Below are 18,098 nucleotides of genomic sequence, written 5' to 3' on the forward strand. Positions count from 1 at the left end.
AGATATCTGATGTGTTACGAAAGATTGGGAGATCTCTCTTATTCGTCGACCTACTAACAATAAGAAAGGAATAATTTCGAATGTTCACACGCACGATGTACCCTTAAATCTAATGGATGGTAATTATAGGTGGGAAAGTATGTAGGTAACGGGGCATATTCGTCGATTTGGGTCTTCAATTGCATTTCCTTCGTAATGCGGCCCGGGTACGTTCAAATGACGAACCTGACTCTACACAGAAATATGTATTATTAATAGGCCGAAAACGCTGACAATGAGTTAACTGCCAATTTGTAACGAAATTAGCTTCTAATCGTAAAAGTATTTCGCGGTTCGAAACTATGTATTTCGTGGTGCAGTAGGGTATGTCATGTATGTACAATGTACGCGCTATTACTTCTCCCTTATTTGATTATTTACGACCACGAAAAATGTTGTCGCCGTATTGTCGTTGCAGCCTCGTGTTATCTAAAGACGAAACTCGAAATGACTACGCGAACTCGTTTGCTTGAGAACTCGGTCGGTTGTCTGATGACATGTTTGCCCGAGTAGTATATCATGGGTACGTTCCACGTATTTTTCAAGCATTATATTCATCGAGCCGAACAACCGAGTTCGAAGGTTAACTTGAAACTGTAAACTGGGTTATTTGCGTGAAATAAATTACAAGTACGTGTACACGCGAGTATCCAAGGAAAGTCAAGATGGAGGAATCGCTCGTTGCGTTTCCTTCGCCACTTCCGGTTGGTTCTCGGAGACGTTATGTTTGGATCGAGCCAGTCGTTCCTACTAAAAAACTAAAATATGTATAAATATCGACTCCTGATATTAGTATTTACGTTTCCATCTTTTTTTGTTTTTTATCTTTTTACACCAGTCTTATCTACGATCGCGTATTATCAGCATATCTAGATATGTATGTATGTATGTATGTATGCATGTACCTACCTACGTACGTATGGTATGTATGTACAATATTTCGTCGTATTTGTCATGATTCGACAAAGTCTACGATCGCATTTTCGATGGCACGCGCTTAGCTTGCCTTTTGCGGCTTTTCGAACGACACAACGTTTCCTAGAGTCCTACATCTAAGTACATGTGTGCATACATACATACATACATACATTCATACATTCATACATTCATACATTCATACATTCATACATTCATACATTCATACATTCATACATTCATACATTCATACATTCATATATTCATACATTCATACATTCATACATTCATATACGTTCATACATTCATATACGTTCATATCCTGTACGGCGGGGATGATGTGACACATACCTATGCATATAGGTATGTATTTTGTTGTGGGTGCATTTCGAAGTACATATGCATGTACATATATCTATCCTAATCTAAGCTAGTCGAAACTAGATACGGCTAATACGGCTCGTACTAGATTTATTCGATAACGTAAACATATTTATCGCGTCGAGCATCGAATAACAGGCACCAACAGAAATTTCGTTGTTTTTCAGGACGGAAGCCTTTTGTTTGACATCGGATTAACGAGCAGTTGCAAAGGTTCTCGAGCGCTCTGTTAATTTAACCCACATCTAACCTAGACCTCGGAGAGTTGAGACAGTCCCTGCGGGGATTTTAACCTAATCGCGACGGAATTGAATCATAGACTTTATCGAATTTGAGCAAAGGTAGTCTCGGTCTCGATTCAACTTGATCTAACTGCATGCGTCACTTTATCGAATTGAATCGTGTAATTCGCTAACCGTATCGATCTTGCACCTTTTTACAACCGGAATAAATCGTCGTTTGTACGCTTCTTGTTGTTTCCCCGAGCGCTGCTGTTACTTACATCATCGACGCGCGGAAATCTATCTTGTGAACCGGTAAAATCCCCAAACGAGAGATTTATGTGATTTATTATCGGATCGAGGGATCTGAGAGCCGGCGAGCAATCGCCGACTATAAGTATAGTGTATAGATCGGACACGCGATATCCGGACTGATTAATCAGACTTTTCCTGGGATTACTTTGTACATACAGTATAGAGTTTGTTTCTTCGAGTTTTTATTTTCAGACATACAGGGTTTTGTCATACACAAATACATACATACTATGTACCTATTGTATATGTATTGCAAAACTAAAGTAGGTACACAACATATACTATACATACATATGTACATAGTTACATGTATCTTCCTGTTTGAAATCCATGACATTCGTCCATGTATCGTAATTCACTGTCAACAGATAGATATCACCGTTTACAAGAAGACTTTTACAATATTCCTGAAGATGACGAAGATCACGAATTAAGTGATAGCAAATTATTTAAAAATGTTTTCTTTTTTCATTTTCATGGTCAGATCTCTGTTTCGAAACACTGCGTGACGATGATGTTCGGATCTTTCCGTTTTCTCGAAATGCAACCGATCGCGAGCAGTCGGAAGGTTAGAGATCCGTTTCGGAAATCAGCCAAAATTACGGGGCGCGGGTTTACGTAATCAGGACTACGAGGCTTTGTCAGAGCGCACGTGTGCAAGAAATTTCTGGGAAAATGGCGCTGCCCAGACGTGGGATATACATACCACCGGAGCTATGTAAACAGTTGTATGAAATCGGAGAACAACAGTGGCACTTTTATGAATCGAAACTTGGCAGAATCACAGTCAACTTGAACGTTATTAAAGAGCTACATACAAAGTACCAACGAATAATCTACTTGGCTATCTAACAGAGTCTGATAATACGAATTGCGCTGTAAACAAGGAAACGAACGCGGAAAAAAATCGAGATAACGATCGGAATTTCAACGACGAATCGTCGATGTATTATACATATATGTACCTATATGTATACAACACCGTAATATTAACTTGGGCGCGTTCGATCTATCGTGTATTTTGTGTGCCATGCGATGATGTTGGCTCGCGATCGACGCATCTGGTGGAGCCGCGCCAAATATTCGATCGCCATCGTAATATTTCCGTCATCGATGCGACGCGGCTGTTCTCTGTCACCGAGTACCGTGATCGTTAAACGACAATCACCAAGACGCTTCCGTAGTAAGGAAAAAAAACTGGGATGAACGATGTTTGTTCCACCCATGAATGAACAGTGGGTCGCCCTCAAGATTCCCAACTGTCTCGGGGTAGAGGATCCAGAAAGAGAGAAGATCAGCAAAGAGGTTCACCGCGAAATGGCTATACTCCAAATTCACTCTCTATTTCGGCCTGGTTTCAATGTCAACAACAACGTGCATGGTTTTGTGTGTGTGTGTGTGTGTGTGTGTGTGTGGCGAATAGCGGGAGAGAGAACGACAGAGGGACGAGTAATAATAAAAAGAAAGGCGGCCGATTAAACAAAGCGGATCGAAAAGATAATCTCGTGGTTAGACGGAAGGAACGGAGGGGTGGGGGTGTCTTACCGATCGACGGGTGGCGGGTGGTACGCGACGATCTAGCTCGACACCACGGTACTCCTCGATGGCGCTCGTCGACTGATACATGTATCATGTATGTATACCGCCACGGATAATTTCTAATCATTCATAAACTATTTCCGGAATTGCGTTGCGACTACAAGGGCACAATGACAAGAAATCACGATGTGGCGGTTACGACGCGATCCGCGGAACCGGGAGATGTCGACGACGGGTGGACACCTTAATTAGAATGGAAGAAGCAGCTACGGCTAAGGACTGGTTAATTGCGCTGCCGACGGCCAACATCGACGGGACGCGACCCGGATGCATAAAGTACTTACACACGACGAGCGTTGTTTTCTATATGATATAATGCGCACGACCGATACCGCCGCTTCTTTCTAATTCGGTCGACAGTCTTGTCGCGCTTACGCGGTGCACTGCAACATCGTCTCGATGAATGTTGTCTCTGGGATCCGCTTCGCCGTTTCGAGTCATACCTGTAGCGTGTGCCCGCTACAGGTACATACTGTATGTATATAGTATATGCCCGTGTGTCTCTCCTAAGAGGGTGGGGTTACACCGGCTGCTCTAATGATTCTTGCTGCTCGCGACGCTAAACGACCGTCCAGCAGACGGCAGAATTCACTCGGACGTCGTTCATTCGTTAATCTCTTGTCGTTATTCTGTCCGAATTACCAATCTATGTGTACATATGTACATATAAATGTGTACCTGCTACCTAACCACCGTTCGGACCGCTCGTCCAGTCTCGTTCCTCCGTGGATTCATCAATGGGATCGTAAATATGTAGAAAGATTTAATCAGCAGAATAAACGTGATGGGGGGCGGCGGGGATGTTTTGGATGTTTCCACCACTAAACAACTCAAAAAAGCTGGATCACCTCCTTCGAAAGATCCGACGACGTTAGAGATTCCGAATGTCTGTCGTCGAGTCAATCAGCGAGTGGCGTTTGATCGAGTATACAAGGAATGGCAATTAAACAGGTGATCTGTTTTCTAAGCCTACAATGTCTAGAGCGACATCGATACGAACAAAGATCGATGACTGTGACGTCTTTAGATGTTATCCGTGATGCAACGGTCGATGCAAGCGGTGATAGTAGCAGGCTTTCTATCTCGTTGCAAGAGTATACCCGTACTATCAGCTTCCCGATGATCTTATATTCGGTTTCAGAGACCTGCAATAAAAACGGTTTAAAATGCTCGTATCGAAATCCCCGATGACTTGCCGAGCATACACCATAAACGGCTTTAATGTTTGCTAAAAAACATTCGTGTAATGTGTTGTTGACGGATTACCGTCCGGTAAGCTCCGGGTACCAATAAAAATAATTTCCTCGCTCAAGGTTACTTGTTGTTGCTTCGCTTTATAAATCCCCTTTCGCGGGAAAAGGTTTACGTATCTTAAACATGCTCGATCCTAAGTTGAATCACCCGTGATCCAGACACATGCGAATTCGTTTGTGTGTGTGTGTGTGTGTGTGTGTTTTTTCAATTTCTTCTTTCCTTTAGAGCGAATCCGTCCTTTTTCTTGATACGACTCGGAATAATTCAGGGATCAGCGACGGGAGAAAGCTCGAAAGTAATATCGGTCCGATTTTAATACGAATACTTTTTTTATTGAGTCTCAATGGCCAGCATATGAATAGTTTACAATACAAAAAGTCTCGTATATAGAAAAATAAAGTATCATACATACATCTTATCCATATGTATAAGATGGTGAGGAGGTGACGATCGACGTTCTAACGGTGTTAGTAGTTGCCTACCGACAGATACTTGGTCGTGTTTCACGCGATTAAGTACAGGCACGGTGACGAATTACATACATATGTATATGTACGTCAAGGGGATCCGGATAGAATAAAGGCACCCGTGAAGCAGTCAGAAATTATCGATTACTTTGTTGTTTTTGTTCTGGTTGGAAAGTCTTTAGCAGCTAAAACGACCTCTGACAATTACGTGCCATTAACGATTAACGATTAACGATTAACTAATGTTAGTAACGACAAACAAAGAAATTACGCTAAACAAACAGCTGATAACAACGCGTCACTTCCCTCTAGGTTAGGTAATTTCACGTTGAAATCGAAAGAATACGTACCATCGAGTGGACGGAATTCAATCGAACCGTCGCGTCGTTTTGTCGTTTAGATACTCGTTGAATATTTTGTGAAAAAATTCAGTGCCTTACGTGGCTTAAGGCAAACGTTAAATTCGAACGGATTACTTCGTGACACGATAGTACAATGATCATTTCGAATAAATCACCCTAATTACACTCTTTTTCTTTTTTTGTTACGACAACGAAATATGTATACTATAAAAATACGCACAGTATGTCCGGATGGGTGTAATTAGAGGACTAAATGAACTTGAAGTTACAACAGAAGCGGTCCAATGTTTACTACTTAAGTAACAATTTCTCTATTTTATTCCTAAGCTAATACAACTCTCGATAAAAATCGACAACTCGACCGACAAAATTGAAGAAAACAAATAAAATCGTTCAAGTAGTCCCTCTAATAACAGTAATAACTCTAATTATTATATTTCAGGCAGTATGACCGCGTACAGTATGTGTATATGTACCTAGAATATTAAATCTATGTATTTAGCAGCGATTCTTCAGGGAGAATGGCTGCGTGAGCTCTTCCTTATCTCAAAATGTTTCAAACTATTATAATTCAATGATCGGTTTCTCGAGATTTTTCCCGTCAACATCTTCCAATCTATCAACATTATCCATCGCGAAATCCTAATGCATCGTGCACCTTTCGCCTGACATTCTGACCGAAGCGAAGGTAGCATACATTATCTCCCCCGATGTGAGATTCATCGGAACACAATGTATATCTACATAAATAGAGTAATACCGTTCAAAGTAGTAACGCCACCAGCGTGTATCCGAGTTACGGAAGATTGAACGATACTTTATATATGTACGTTCTTTTGCTAAATGAAATGCATTTACATACATCGTTTTAAAATACCGACGTTCAGCGTCTGTAATACCTTGTCTTAAGAATACAGAAATCCTTCTATTCTTCCTTCAGTTTGCTTCCCTCGATTTAACACTTTTCGTTGTCCGGTTTTTTCGGTGGCTTCTTCCTACCCGGCGTGAATAGCGCAAGTATTCCGCTTACTGAAATTCCAGAGAAGAGAACAAACGTCGATGCACGGTTAATTTTTCGAAATGCAAAATGGCAATAATCGCAGATGATGATGATGATGATGATGATGATGATGATGATGATGATGATGATGATGATGATGATGATGATGTTGATGATGATGATGATGATGATGATGATGATGATGATGATGATGATGATGATGATGATGATGATAGAGATACGTACGAAAAAGCTGAGCGGCCACTATGAGGATCACCATCGTACAATAGTCGTCGATGAGATAACCGATCATCAGGGTCCCGCTTATGGCACCTATTCGACTAATGAAAGCCGACAAACCGGCCGCCATAGCTCTGAAAAGCAAACATTAAAAGTATCATTACTTTGTCCATATATGTGTACAATAGAAATCGAATTCTAATTACTTTTTAGTTCCCGAGATTGTAATTACTTTTAACCGAAGCGATAGGAATACCAGTTTTTAATTAAATACCGATCATTGAGATTCCAGAATTTCGATGAGAATTGCAATGAATTTTATTGTATCTCGATGGGACAATCCCGATAAAGAAGCATCTCTTTAACGACGATAACGATTGTTTCGGTAGCGATACATATATGTACATACATACATGTGGGTATTGTTATCGAGCAGCCATAAAAATACAATCGCACTCGAGAATATTCAAGATCGATCGGCTCGGTGTTCGCTTAGCGTAGATAGTGGTCTCGGTTCGATTGATTATAAATAACCGACTAGATGAAAACACGTATTGTCCGCGCGGATATTTATAAAATCGATAAAACTCGGTCGACAAGTCTATCTTTAACGAACGAGACAGGTGAAAACAAATAATAAAAAAAAACAGGCTTGAACGAGCGGTAGAATGTCACCTGGTAGATTCTATCGATATTTTTCGCGCGTGAGTATCGTTATCGATCAACGAAATAACATAATAACTATGGCTTATCGTGAAAACGATTGGTCAACACCGAATTACCAAACCAACACACTCATCGAGACCACTCGAGAAACGCTTTAGAAATCGAGTGTAGAGAACGAACGCGTGTACCCGATGATAATGGACGAACAAGCACCTTAAATGCGTTGGATAGAGATCTACGAGAAGGCAGTAGACGACACTGAGGCAGACGGAGGTGACCGATTCGTAGGCGCACGAAAGTATCAAGTTCTGCGTGGACGTCTGCACAAGAAACAGACAGGCTGTCACGACAGCGGGCACGAACGCTGTTATCACTGAAATGAAAGAGAATATTAGTTTTAGGGTTAGTTTTACTTTGAATTTGAATTGTAATCGAAGCTCCATTGTCTGTTTCGATCGCACTCGTCTTACCAAGGAAGAATTTGTAGCCTACATAATTGACCAGAAGCGGCAATATCAGACCCGTGGGGATGCAAGAGGCTCCTAATATAAACGTGTGGACGAAAACGCTAGTTTGTACTCTCGAGTCGCAACCAAACGGATCGTTGGTAGCCACCTGTGCCTGTGCTCAGAGAAACGGGTTTACAGAAGTCTCGTAAACAGGTCGATCCTAACGAAACTTTGAATCGCTCACCATTTCCGTGGTGTTCCTTGTGCTCTTGAGGGTGCAAACGCTCGCCGTTTGGTTCGGGTACGCTTCCTGGAAGTCCGCGTACCTGTGAAACAGCTCCGGCAGCCACAAAGTCAACGTGTAATAGGCGGATGTGACGAAACACGCGATCAAACACACCACGATCGTACGACAGAGGAATGGCGGTTTCAGTATCGTCACTGTCTTTGTCCAGATGTCTTTAATCATCAGTCGAAAGGATTTCTCCTCGACATCCTCCTCCTTCGGGTCCCTCGTGTGCATTATACGGTGCACCAGATCGTTCAGATTGTTGTTCCCGCAGTTTCGAAGTTTCGTCTGGATCACACACGAAATCGAATCAGTTTCGCAGAGCTCCGACTCTATGTTTTTGTTAAAATCTAGGTACCTACAGCAATACGATTGTTACTCACTATGTATTCCTTGGCAGGTTCTCCGCTGTTCTCCGAGTACATTCTCATTAGTACGTCCAGCATTTGAACGTTCTGGCCGGTCTCCGCCAGATATTTCGGCGTTTCGGGAAAAAACAAGAGCCAGGCACCGGTGAATAACGCTGGCAACGAGCATATGAACACAAATAGATTCCACGAATGGTAAACCACACCGGCGATTTCTATGTTCACCTCCAGTGGAATAATGATCCATCCGACGCCTAGATTTCAGAGAGAGAGAGAGAGAGAGAGAGAGAGCAAATTTTGTCGAAAATTCAACAAAATCAAAAGAATAAAAGAAAAAGGATATAATAAACGGACGTAACACTTTCTAATTTTCACAGAATCGAGACACGCAAAAGAGAGGAGCGATCGGAAGCGGAGACCGATTGATATTCTCACCTGCCAGGATGATCATTCCCATCACCCATGCCATCTCCATCCACGAGAGCATCTTGTCGCGATATTTGGTCGGCTGGAATTCACCGAGATAGAGAAAAACGACGGCCGACTGTCCGTTCATTCTGCGAATATTCGTTTTCACGTTATCGTCTTATTGCCGAACAATCAATCGGTTAATATCGTCGTGCGATAGAAACGAATCTGTTATACTAACGCGGCGCCGCTAAGAAATTTCAAAAACAGGAAGAACCAATAGAGAGGCACCACCGAGGCTAACAGCTCCGAGATCCCGTGAAGAAACAGAGCAACCAACAGGGACATTCTTCGGCCTTTTATCGCCGCGTAGCAGCCCCAGATGTACGATCCAGCCAGCATACCTGCGAATTTCGAAAAATTATAAAGACATTATATTCTACATCTACATAATATGTACCTACATATTTATGTAAGTAAATTGCTGGATGGAACGAGTAGCATTCGACTGGAGTCAAGATGGAACATTATTTTTCAACGACGTAGAGGAAAGTAGAAAGAAATCAGCAAGACACGGACATTGTCTGTCGCCAATAGATTTGCATAGGTCATAGAGTATACAGTACTCTAGAATACACGTTTAAACAAACGAGGGATAACGACTCGGGGGAATCGTCGTCGTCGTCGTCGTCGTCGTCGTCGTCGTCGTCGTCGTCGTCGTCGTCATCATCATCATCGTTCACTTGTTCGCCGCGTGCGATTCGTCTCTGTGTTGGACCTTGTAGTAACTGCAGTACGAATCGATACGCATAATTAGCCGGTTCGATGCATCGACAACAATAAAACATTTTATCCGGTTGCTCGAGCGCGAGCAGGGGCCAGATAAAAGAAGAAGATACCAATTGCTCGACCGATCATTCGGTGTTTCACATCAAACATCACGAACAACAACATATGTATTTGGCAACGAGAATCTCGAGATATGCGTTCGGTAAGAAAAATGCTGGGGAATGTATCATTGTGCGTTCTGGCACAATACAAATCCTCAACGCTTGATTATTTGCATTCGAGTCGCAGCTGCGTGGCCGCGTAACCGTGTCGCCGCATCGAATGCAATAACTCCTTTACAGTATCGGTCGTTAATGCGCACGTACAAATCGTTTGAAATCGCACAAGAATCTAATCCGTTTCGAATGTAACTATCGAACAGATCTCCGCGCGTCGAATAATCGATCGAGGTAATTGTAAATTTGTAAGAGGGGAGGGTAATCTACAAGGTTTCTACAAGGATTGCCAACGGAGGTTTGACATTTAGAAAAGGAGGAGGAACTCCGCGCGCTTCTGACATTTCCGCCGTTCTCTCAATGACTTCAGTGACAAGGGAATTCGTTTAATTTATACCGCGTCTAAAGCCATCTAAAGTTTTTTCGCCCCGACCATTCGTCGCTCAGCGGCAACCGTGATCGCGAAACGTCGCAGGTGGTGTGCTACCTTGTTTTTCAAAGGATCCCGTACAATGCCGTCGTAATGGTCTGCTTCCCAGTTGAATCGATCAAGGGGCGTGTGCGTGCTGCCGCAAGGCACGCAACGGAATAGAATTTTCGCGACAGGGGGAAAAGCGTACTTTCGCCGATTGCTCACATTCACGCTCGCGTCACGTCAAGGCGAGTACCGAGTGAAAAATAACAAAAAAATGACCCTGCGATCCTACGATTAGAAAGCTGCGTGCCATACCATGTTATTAACGAGTTCAATCGCGCTTGAAATTTCAGGTTCTCCTCGCGAAACCGTCGCGAAAAGTCCCGTTGCTGCGACGAGCATTTACGGCAGACCGGATTCACCAGCAAACAAAATTCGTGACTTTTCTCGTGATTCGGTTCGCGCAGCTGCGTGTCCGCAACCTTTGTTCGCGGTTATAAATATCAGATTGGCAAACGCGCGCGAGTCGTAGCGCGGAGGGCTAGCAAAGCAAGGGCGGAACGGCGTTGTCGCCAAAAAATCGGAAAAATTTATTTGCTGCTCCCCTTGTACCTTGTACGTTGCACAGCGCGTGTCGAGAGTTTCTCGAATATGTACATACATACATACAATACGTATGTGCAATAAGTAGTAACAATACCGATGGTTACCTACCTAACATCGGAGCGGCGCTCAGACGTCCCTTGTCCATCGTAGTCATTTGAAAGTCGCATGCTGCTGATGGCAATATGAACGCGATACTGGTAATACTGAAGGCCACGTTCATGAAGATCAAACTGCAGACGGCCATAACCTTAAGGTTAAATTTGCCAAATCCTGAAAAAGCCCGGAAACATCGACCGATGAACGCTTTATATTCGCTACTCGATGAGACTTGTGTCACGTTGCTCTACGTTTCATCGAGCTCTGATATACATGTATGTATGTACATATACATACCACCACGTGTATGTGTATATCTACGTATATACCTATATCGAAGAATTCGATCGCCAATTAGGCGATTCGGTTAATGAAATTCTGAATAAAATGGGATTTTCAAATGTTTGCTGCATCATCTCCGGAATGAAAACGAAGCGCGTGGGTCTCTGCAGCAATACTCTGTATCCAGCGACAAAACACCGATAAAACGTGCGCATCGTCGTTATCAGCGAGACAGATAGCTCCTCGGTTTTTAGTACTACTTTTTTCGCGAGGCTACGCTAACAAAATCATCCCGGCCGACGGATACATAATATTATGTACATGTATAGATGATACATACGTACCTGTTTGGTCGACGGCATCTTGGGCGACGCTCTCCGCCGTCTGCTTTGTGCCTGTGAACACAAGAAAATTGTCGGTGGTTACACATGGAAAGAATCGTGACTCGAGTGCACGTATGTATGTGTGTAAGTACCAAGGTACTGTACAGATTGACGCAAATGTTTCACCGTCTCCGCCTGACCGCCCGCTCGGCTGTCTGTGCGGTTCGGGTTTATTCCAGAAATAAAAACGATTCCAAGACTCCACGAGTCGTTCGACGGCCCTGCGTCTGCATGGCGCCAGTAAACAGCAGCGAAACACGTCGGCACAAAGCCGCCTCCCGTCGCGTCGTCGACGCGTGCTTCTTCAGATTTCTCTTTCTAGTACTTAAATTGCGTTCTTGTTGTTTCGTCGCCTCTGGCATCGGCTCCGACGATGTTGCTCTCGGCTCTTTGTTCCGATCGAAACCCGAACCAGCCGAGTAAATAAGTACATATGTACATATTATGTACATGTACACCACGTGTATATGAATGTTTGCCAAAACACCGCTGACAGGCAGCCTACGCTTCTTTTCTCTCGGCCTCGTTTATATCACGTGTTAATGTACTCGCGATTCTGCAAGTAAAACGCAGCGAATCGGAGAAAAGCACACCATAGACCAGATTCGAGAACATTTTGTTGTCTGGCAACGTGTCGTCGGAATAAGAAAAGCAAAATGGAAAAGTCACAGAGTTTCAAAGACAGCGATCCAAAATGATTATTGGCCTTTCATCGTTGAATCAATTTGATTGCGTCGCAATCGAGTCTCGCGACTTGTGCTCGTATTCATTTTGTCTCGTCAATTATTATCGTTTGATCACGCTGTCGTCGCCCTTTTAAACGCCGCGCCGCCGCCGCCGCCGCCGCCGCCGCCGCCGCCGCCGCCATCCAATATGTACATACAATTTATTCAAAGTATCTACGGTAAGAAGGGACACGACAAGAAAACAGAGAATCGACAAGAAGAACAATTGGACCCAATGGAGTTGTGCTTGAAAGCAGACAACAAAAAAGATCCCGTTGTATACTACTTCTTGAACCTTGTTATCCAAACAACACATCCCAGAACTTTCTCGAAAATTACACTGACCGTGTAAAAAGTCAACTAGAACTTGAATGTCCTCGACGAAGCAAACTACCGATAACACCTTAAACAAGAACAACAACAACAACAACAACACGGTCCAACAGGCCTGTCGAGAACGGCACAGTTCCATTCGAAAAAGGGATAATAAGTAATAACTGATGAAACCGAGCACGAAGGTACAACGAATCGAAAGGCAACTGGTCGAGTGTCGTTTTTTTTTGGTCAGAAAACAACGCGAAAACTGGTAAGAATGAAGAAAAATCCGGGGGGTCTTTGAATGGAACAGACGGATTTACCTTGCAACGTGAAGACGGCGTCCCCATCGACTAGAGGGTCAGACGCGGCTGACTCGTGTTCCAATCGAGCGATATCGCCCGACATCGTACGCGCGCGAAACTAACGCATCGCTGCGCCGACTCCGCGTCGATTCTCGTTCGCGCGCGGCTGTTGTGTATGCTGTATGCAAGCATACATATACATGCGGTACATACGGGATGGCGCGCGCGCCCGGCCTTGCGCGTGCACGTTGCACGTTGCACGTTGCACGTTGCACGTTGCACGCTGCACACCGCCGCTGCTCCTGATGCATCGACGCCACGTCTAACCCGGCAGGTTAGGTAGCCAACCGCCCCTTTAATCGATCGCGATATGTATACATATTATTACGTCTACATACATATGTAGGTATGTACAATTTTTTCGTGTTTCTTCCCCTTGTAACGCCGTCATAGTATTGCGATCCCCTTACGAAGAACTGGTACATAGAATACCTACATGTCCCGCGAGAAACAATTCGCGCGGCTCCTAATCGTCGGGAGCCTCTTATCAGCGCCGGTTCTAACGACCGTGCAGACGAATCGTTGTTCCCTTGTTATCGGTTACTTTCATTCGGAATAATATCAATTTATGACGGACGTAAGAAAGTGTTCTCTCTCTCTCTCTCTCTCTCTCTCTCCAGGAGAAATACTCGGAGCAACGTGCACAAAAATTATTGTATTACAGGCTCTCTACTGTTCACGGTTCACGGGCATTTCGAACGGTAACGCGATTGCTGTCTTTTCATCCATTGAATTTTCTTTCGTGTGCTATCTAACGGAGGATACGAGTCCAAGTTATCGTATCCCCGATTGGGATGCGATTTTTCAGACGATGTTTATGATATTTAATGGGCAAACGAATGGACATCGTTGAGGATAGATAGGACGGAAGCATAGCAGTAAAGACATTCGGTGTCCTAGGGAATTAATGACGACGTCGACGACCGTGAAAAAGTGCTTATTTAGGCATGTTAAGAGTAGCAAGGCAAACGAAATTGTACGGCAACGATTCGTCACGGAGTTATGTACATCGAACGAACGTTATCGGTAATTAACAGTGCACGTGGCAAAGGAATTTAGTTAATAGTGCGATACAGACGGCAATTCAGATAAATTTAATCTGTCTGGCTAAGGCCTGGAAAAATTGCACGAGAACCCGATACGCAGCCACACAAAGTTCAATGTTTATTTACCTAGATGAGTTTCTCTTTTCCACCGTCACGTTTTTATCCAACACTTGTTCCACCCTCGTCCTTCGTTAGAATATTTGCCATTGAAACAGGCAGAATTCTTTGTTACGTCAAGTTAAGGTAGGAAGTACACTCGTCGCGTCACAGTATTCCAAATATGTATGTGAATTTTAATTGGTCGTTTGTTCTATAATGCACACTCGCTCGATGCAATTAACATTCGAACTAAACCACTAGTAAATACATATGTATGTATGTATACCGTCTACTGTACAGAGATCGGTCGATTAGAAGTGTTCTCGCAGATAGTTCTTTCGCGAACCAATGTGGGACACCTGTAGGACAGGTTTCAAGGATTGCATCTTGGCTGAGACGAGCATAGTATGCAAGAGGTTTGTGCGAGAGTATAGGTACATACATACTCGTAGATGCGGAATATTACTAGAATATCACTGATATTCCTCGCTGATTTAGCTTTTCTTTTAGTGTGTACATATACATATACATATACATATATGTATATTGGAAATTTCGAATTTTCTCATGGATAGTCGAAATTTTGAAGAAGGACTTGAGTAATAAGCAGTGGAAAGAGGAATATGTACAACTCTGCAATAAAACTATGTACAATGATACATATTATAAAGAAGAACTTTAGTTGCAAATGAACCACAAGGTATAAAACAGGAAAATGTACATAAAACTATTTTCGACCACTTTTTTCGTCTCCATGTAACTGTTGACCATTAATTGTTTTTGACATTCAATTGTTTTTTAACATTTTCATAGCACACAGAAGTACAATTAATATTTTTTCATAGAAAAAACTTCCATAATAAACAATTTTTTGTTCAATTTGATACGAGAATTGTTACGCATTGTCCGACTGACTGAAATGCACTCGCAGCGGGTATTATTTCACGAGTGTACTATTTTCGGCCGTCTCCTTCCTCGGAAAGGTGTCAAGATCGTCGGAAACAAACTAGTCATAATTAATGATTTCGTATCTCTGTGTAGATGTAGAATGTAGAGTATTGTAGAGAATGTCCAAGAGGACACGATCCTAGGATGTGAGGATCGATCGAAAGATTACACATGCCGACGCGACGGTTCTTTAGAACGGCACAGTCTTTGATGTGCGTATCGAGAGAGAATCATTATGTATATATGTATATACAAATAGAAATATATATATATATATATATAATCGGTGAAACTGTCCATGTACATATGTAACGTTATATGGATGTAACTTTCAGTTTAATAATGTGGAATAATGTTTACCATTGTGATCATATGTATATGTACTATACATATAAGATTCCGCGTTGATGATACATAGCGACACGATGCATTCGTGCAACAATTGCCTCTCGTATGTGACGCCATCCGCGGGAAAACTCTGAAACTGGTAGCCAATTGGTACATCATTTTACTCGCGAGATGGCGCCACTGCCGTCGAGCCGTAACTGTACACTTACTATGTAGTCTGTACAGATAACCTACCAGCTTGAGCGATTCGCCACGGATGGCGCGGTAAACTTTATTCGAATTATACAATACATAGTCCATATACATATACATATCCATAGTATGTATCTACATTGTATGCGTGTACTCTGCTCTGCTCGTATCACATGCCTATGCAATGTAGTGGAATGCAATCTAGTTAGGTAGATGTGTAGTATGTATTTTGATCGTGTTTGCAGCGTTATACAGACAGATTTTTCTGTTTATCAAGCAGCAGATTTACAACTCGGGCAACGTAGATTACGACTCTCTACATTTCTACATTGTATGTACATACATATTAACAAAGAAGAATTACAATTTACAGAGGGGGCGAGCGCCATAACAGAGGGCCGAGTAAGTTATTAGATAAATTTCGTTTCATGTTCTTTGAATGTATTTAGCCAGAAGAAATTGGGTTGTTGCGTGCACAAACATTAGACATAGTGTGATTAAAGAAGTACACATGTAACATCTAACGACGTGTTGATTTCTGGCACAACGTTGCGTTATCAACATTAGCGAGTCCCTATGTATACTGACAGTACCATAGAAATGATAGACATTAATCCAGTTTCGAATGTGATTCTGTCTAATTAGTGGTTTGTAAATAGTACCATTCGATTAGTAATACATAGGTAATTCACGATTTTATTACAATATGTATTAGATTAAAGATCATGGTTTTGAACGTTTATTGAAAATACATGTGTATTTAGATAGACGTATAATCGAGATCTCTAGTATACATATGTATGTATGGTATATATGTATATATATGTACGTATTCCGGTGATATCACCATTCAACTCACCACCCTCGATTTGTACGTCCATTCAAGCTCCTAATCGCGACGACGCTGCAGGATCTATATGTAAGTATGTATTACAAGTACATATATTATAATCCACAATGAACCTTGTCCAACTGACACTCTCCTCAATTCCTCGATGAATATCAATAAAAGAGGATCGCGGAAATTGCACGCGAGAATGAGAATCTATATTCTTCTTGTAGTTCGCTCAACGGAGACGAAAAACGAAAGAACGGAAGAACGGAAGTAGACAAGACCGGTTAAAAACACGTGTCCGTTTTGGAGGACAAAGCACACGAGTCAAGAAGACGACGTCGACTGAACCTCGAAATTAGCCATGGTCTGAACATCACTGTGTGTCGTTGTCCGAGTCTCATGATCTCCTTCGATGCTGAAGAAACATCGGGAAACTGTAGGGGCGCGTTGCCAGTAGCCGTGACCGTACCACGTGTGCCGCAAACAGCAAATTGCAAATACAGCTGTGGAAATGAATCGTGATCGCTATGTTTTCTCATTAGTCGGTATTGGTCGGTATCGTCGTGTTCACCGTTCGAACGTAACGAGGGTTAACTTCCTTTCATGATCGATCGGAATATTGGACTTGTTGTCTTCTCCTCGTAGTCCTTGTGATTGTTATCATTGTAGAATAGACTATCAGGTACATACATATATATGTACATCATATACAGTTAATCGAACGAGATTCTTTCGTCGAAGGAGTCGATAAACGATTGTATATGTATACATATATACGTATGCATGTATGTATGTATGCTGTAGTAGAAAATTCGTGGAAGCCATTCAAGTGCCAGCGTGCACATATCTCGATAAATGAAGCATTTAGGGATAGCGAGAGTACGTCTTCCTTGTTAAAAACTAGACCGACCTATTTGTCTCTTCTTGTGTGGTAAGAGCAAACTCTCGTCGAAAATCGTAATTGTGTGTTAAGGTGTTAATGAGAGGAACCGTTGCACAAACCGTTCCCGAACGGTGTCAATTCTCACCTCCCGCTTCATAAATTGAAATTTGACGAGTTCAGTCGGCTAATCGAGATACTTTAGACTTTAGACATTAGGCTATTGAATTTCAAGAAACAACGAGAGTCGGTTCTTCGCAGCTGGCATCATTTTAAGTAATTGCTGTAAGATCGTTTTCGGTTTGAACCGAAGCTCACAAGTTTGAAACGCACTACATACAAGTTGTTACGCGATATAATTCCGGCAATTCCGGCAATTATTGGCCGGGTTAAGTGGACGGGTCGAGTTAGAACGTTGCGCGTACAATACGAGAAAGAGAGATCACCGGTGACAATTATCATTCGCAAACAGTTTAATCTCTTTCTCCGCGAAAACATCCTCCTCTCCTATTTTAATTAGCATTCGGCAACTACGGAAAAAATGTTCTATGGCGTCATTTGTCCCTACGCCAGCGATGGAAATGCG

At 42.6% G+C, this 18,098-nt stretch overlaps 1 protein-coding gene across 1 annotated transcript; it reads right to left on the minus strand.

Moving 5' to 3' along the window:
- Positions 1-6,449: 6,449 nt before the first annotated feature.
- LOC107190775 (synaptic vesicle glycoprotein 2B-like) lies at positions 6,450-13,207 on the minus strand. Its single transcript, XM_015579649.1, has 11 exons — positions 13,123-13,207; positions 11,721-11,771; positions 11,107-11,268; positions 9,215-9,377; positions 9,001-9,122; positions 8,581-8,819; positions 8,153-8,485; positions 7,930-8,074; positions 7,673-7,832; positions 6,800-6,927; positions 6,450-6,582 (listed from the first exon to the last, which is right to left on the minus strand). The coding sequence occupies exons 1-11, from the start codon at positions 13,205-13,207 to the stop codon at positions 6,509-6,511; spliced, it is 1,662 nt and encodes a 553-aa protein (XP_015435135.1). The 3' UTR covers positions 6,450-6,508.
- Positions 13,208-18,098: the final 4,891 nt, after the last annotated feature.

The sequence above is a fragment of the Dufourea novaeangliae genome, unplaced genomic scaffold, assembly GCF_001272555.1.
Source record: "Dufourea novaeangliae isolate 0120121106 unplaced genomic scaffold, ASM127255v1 scaffold196, whole genome shotgun sequence".
NCBI lineage: Eukaryota > Metazoa > Arthropoda > Insecta > Hymenoptera > Halictidae > Dufourea > Dufourea novaeangliae.

Excerpts from the sequence above, each read along its gene's own strand:
- LOC107190775 (XM_015579649.1), bottom strand. The coding sequence starts at position 13,207 with ATGTCGGGCGATATCGCTCGATTGGAACACGAGTCAGCCGCGTCTGAC. Across the intron at positions 11,269-11,720 it reads AGATGCCGTCGACCAAACAG|GATTTGGCAAATTTAACCTT; the intron begins GTACGTATGTAT and ends GGGCTTTTTCAG. Across the intron at positions 8,075-8,152 it reads CAAGGAACACCACGGAAATG|GTGGCTACCAACGATCCGTT; the intron begins GTGAGCGATTCA and ends GCACAGGCACAG.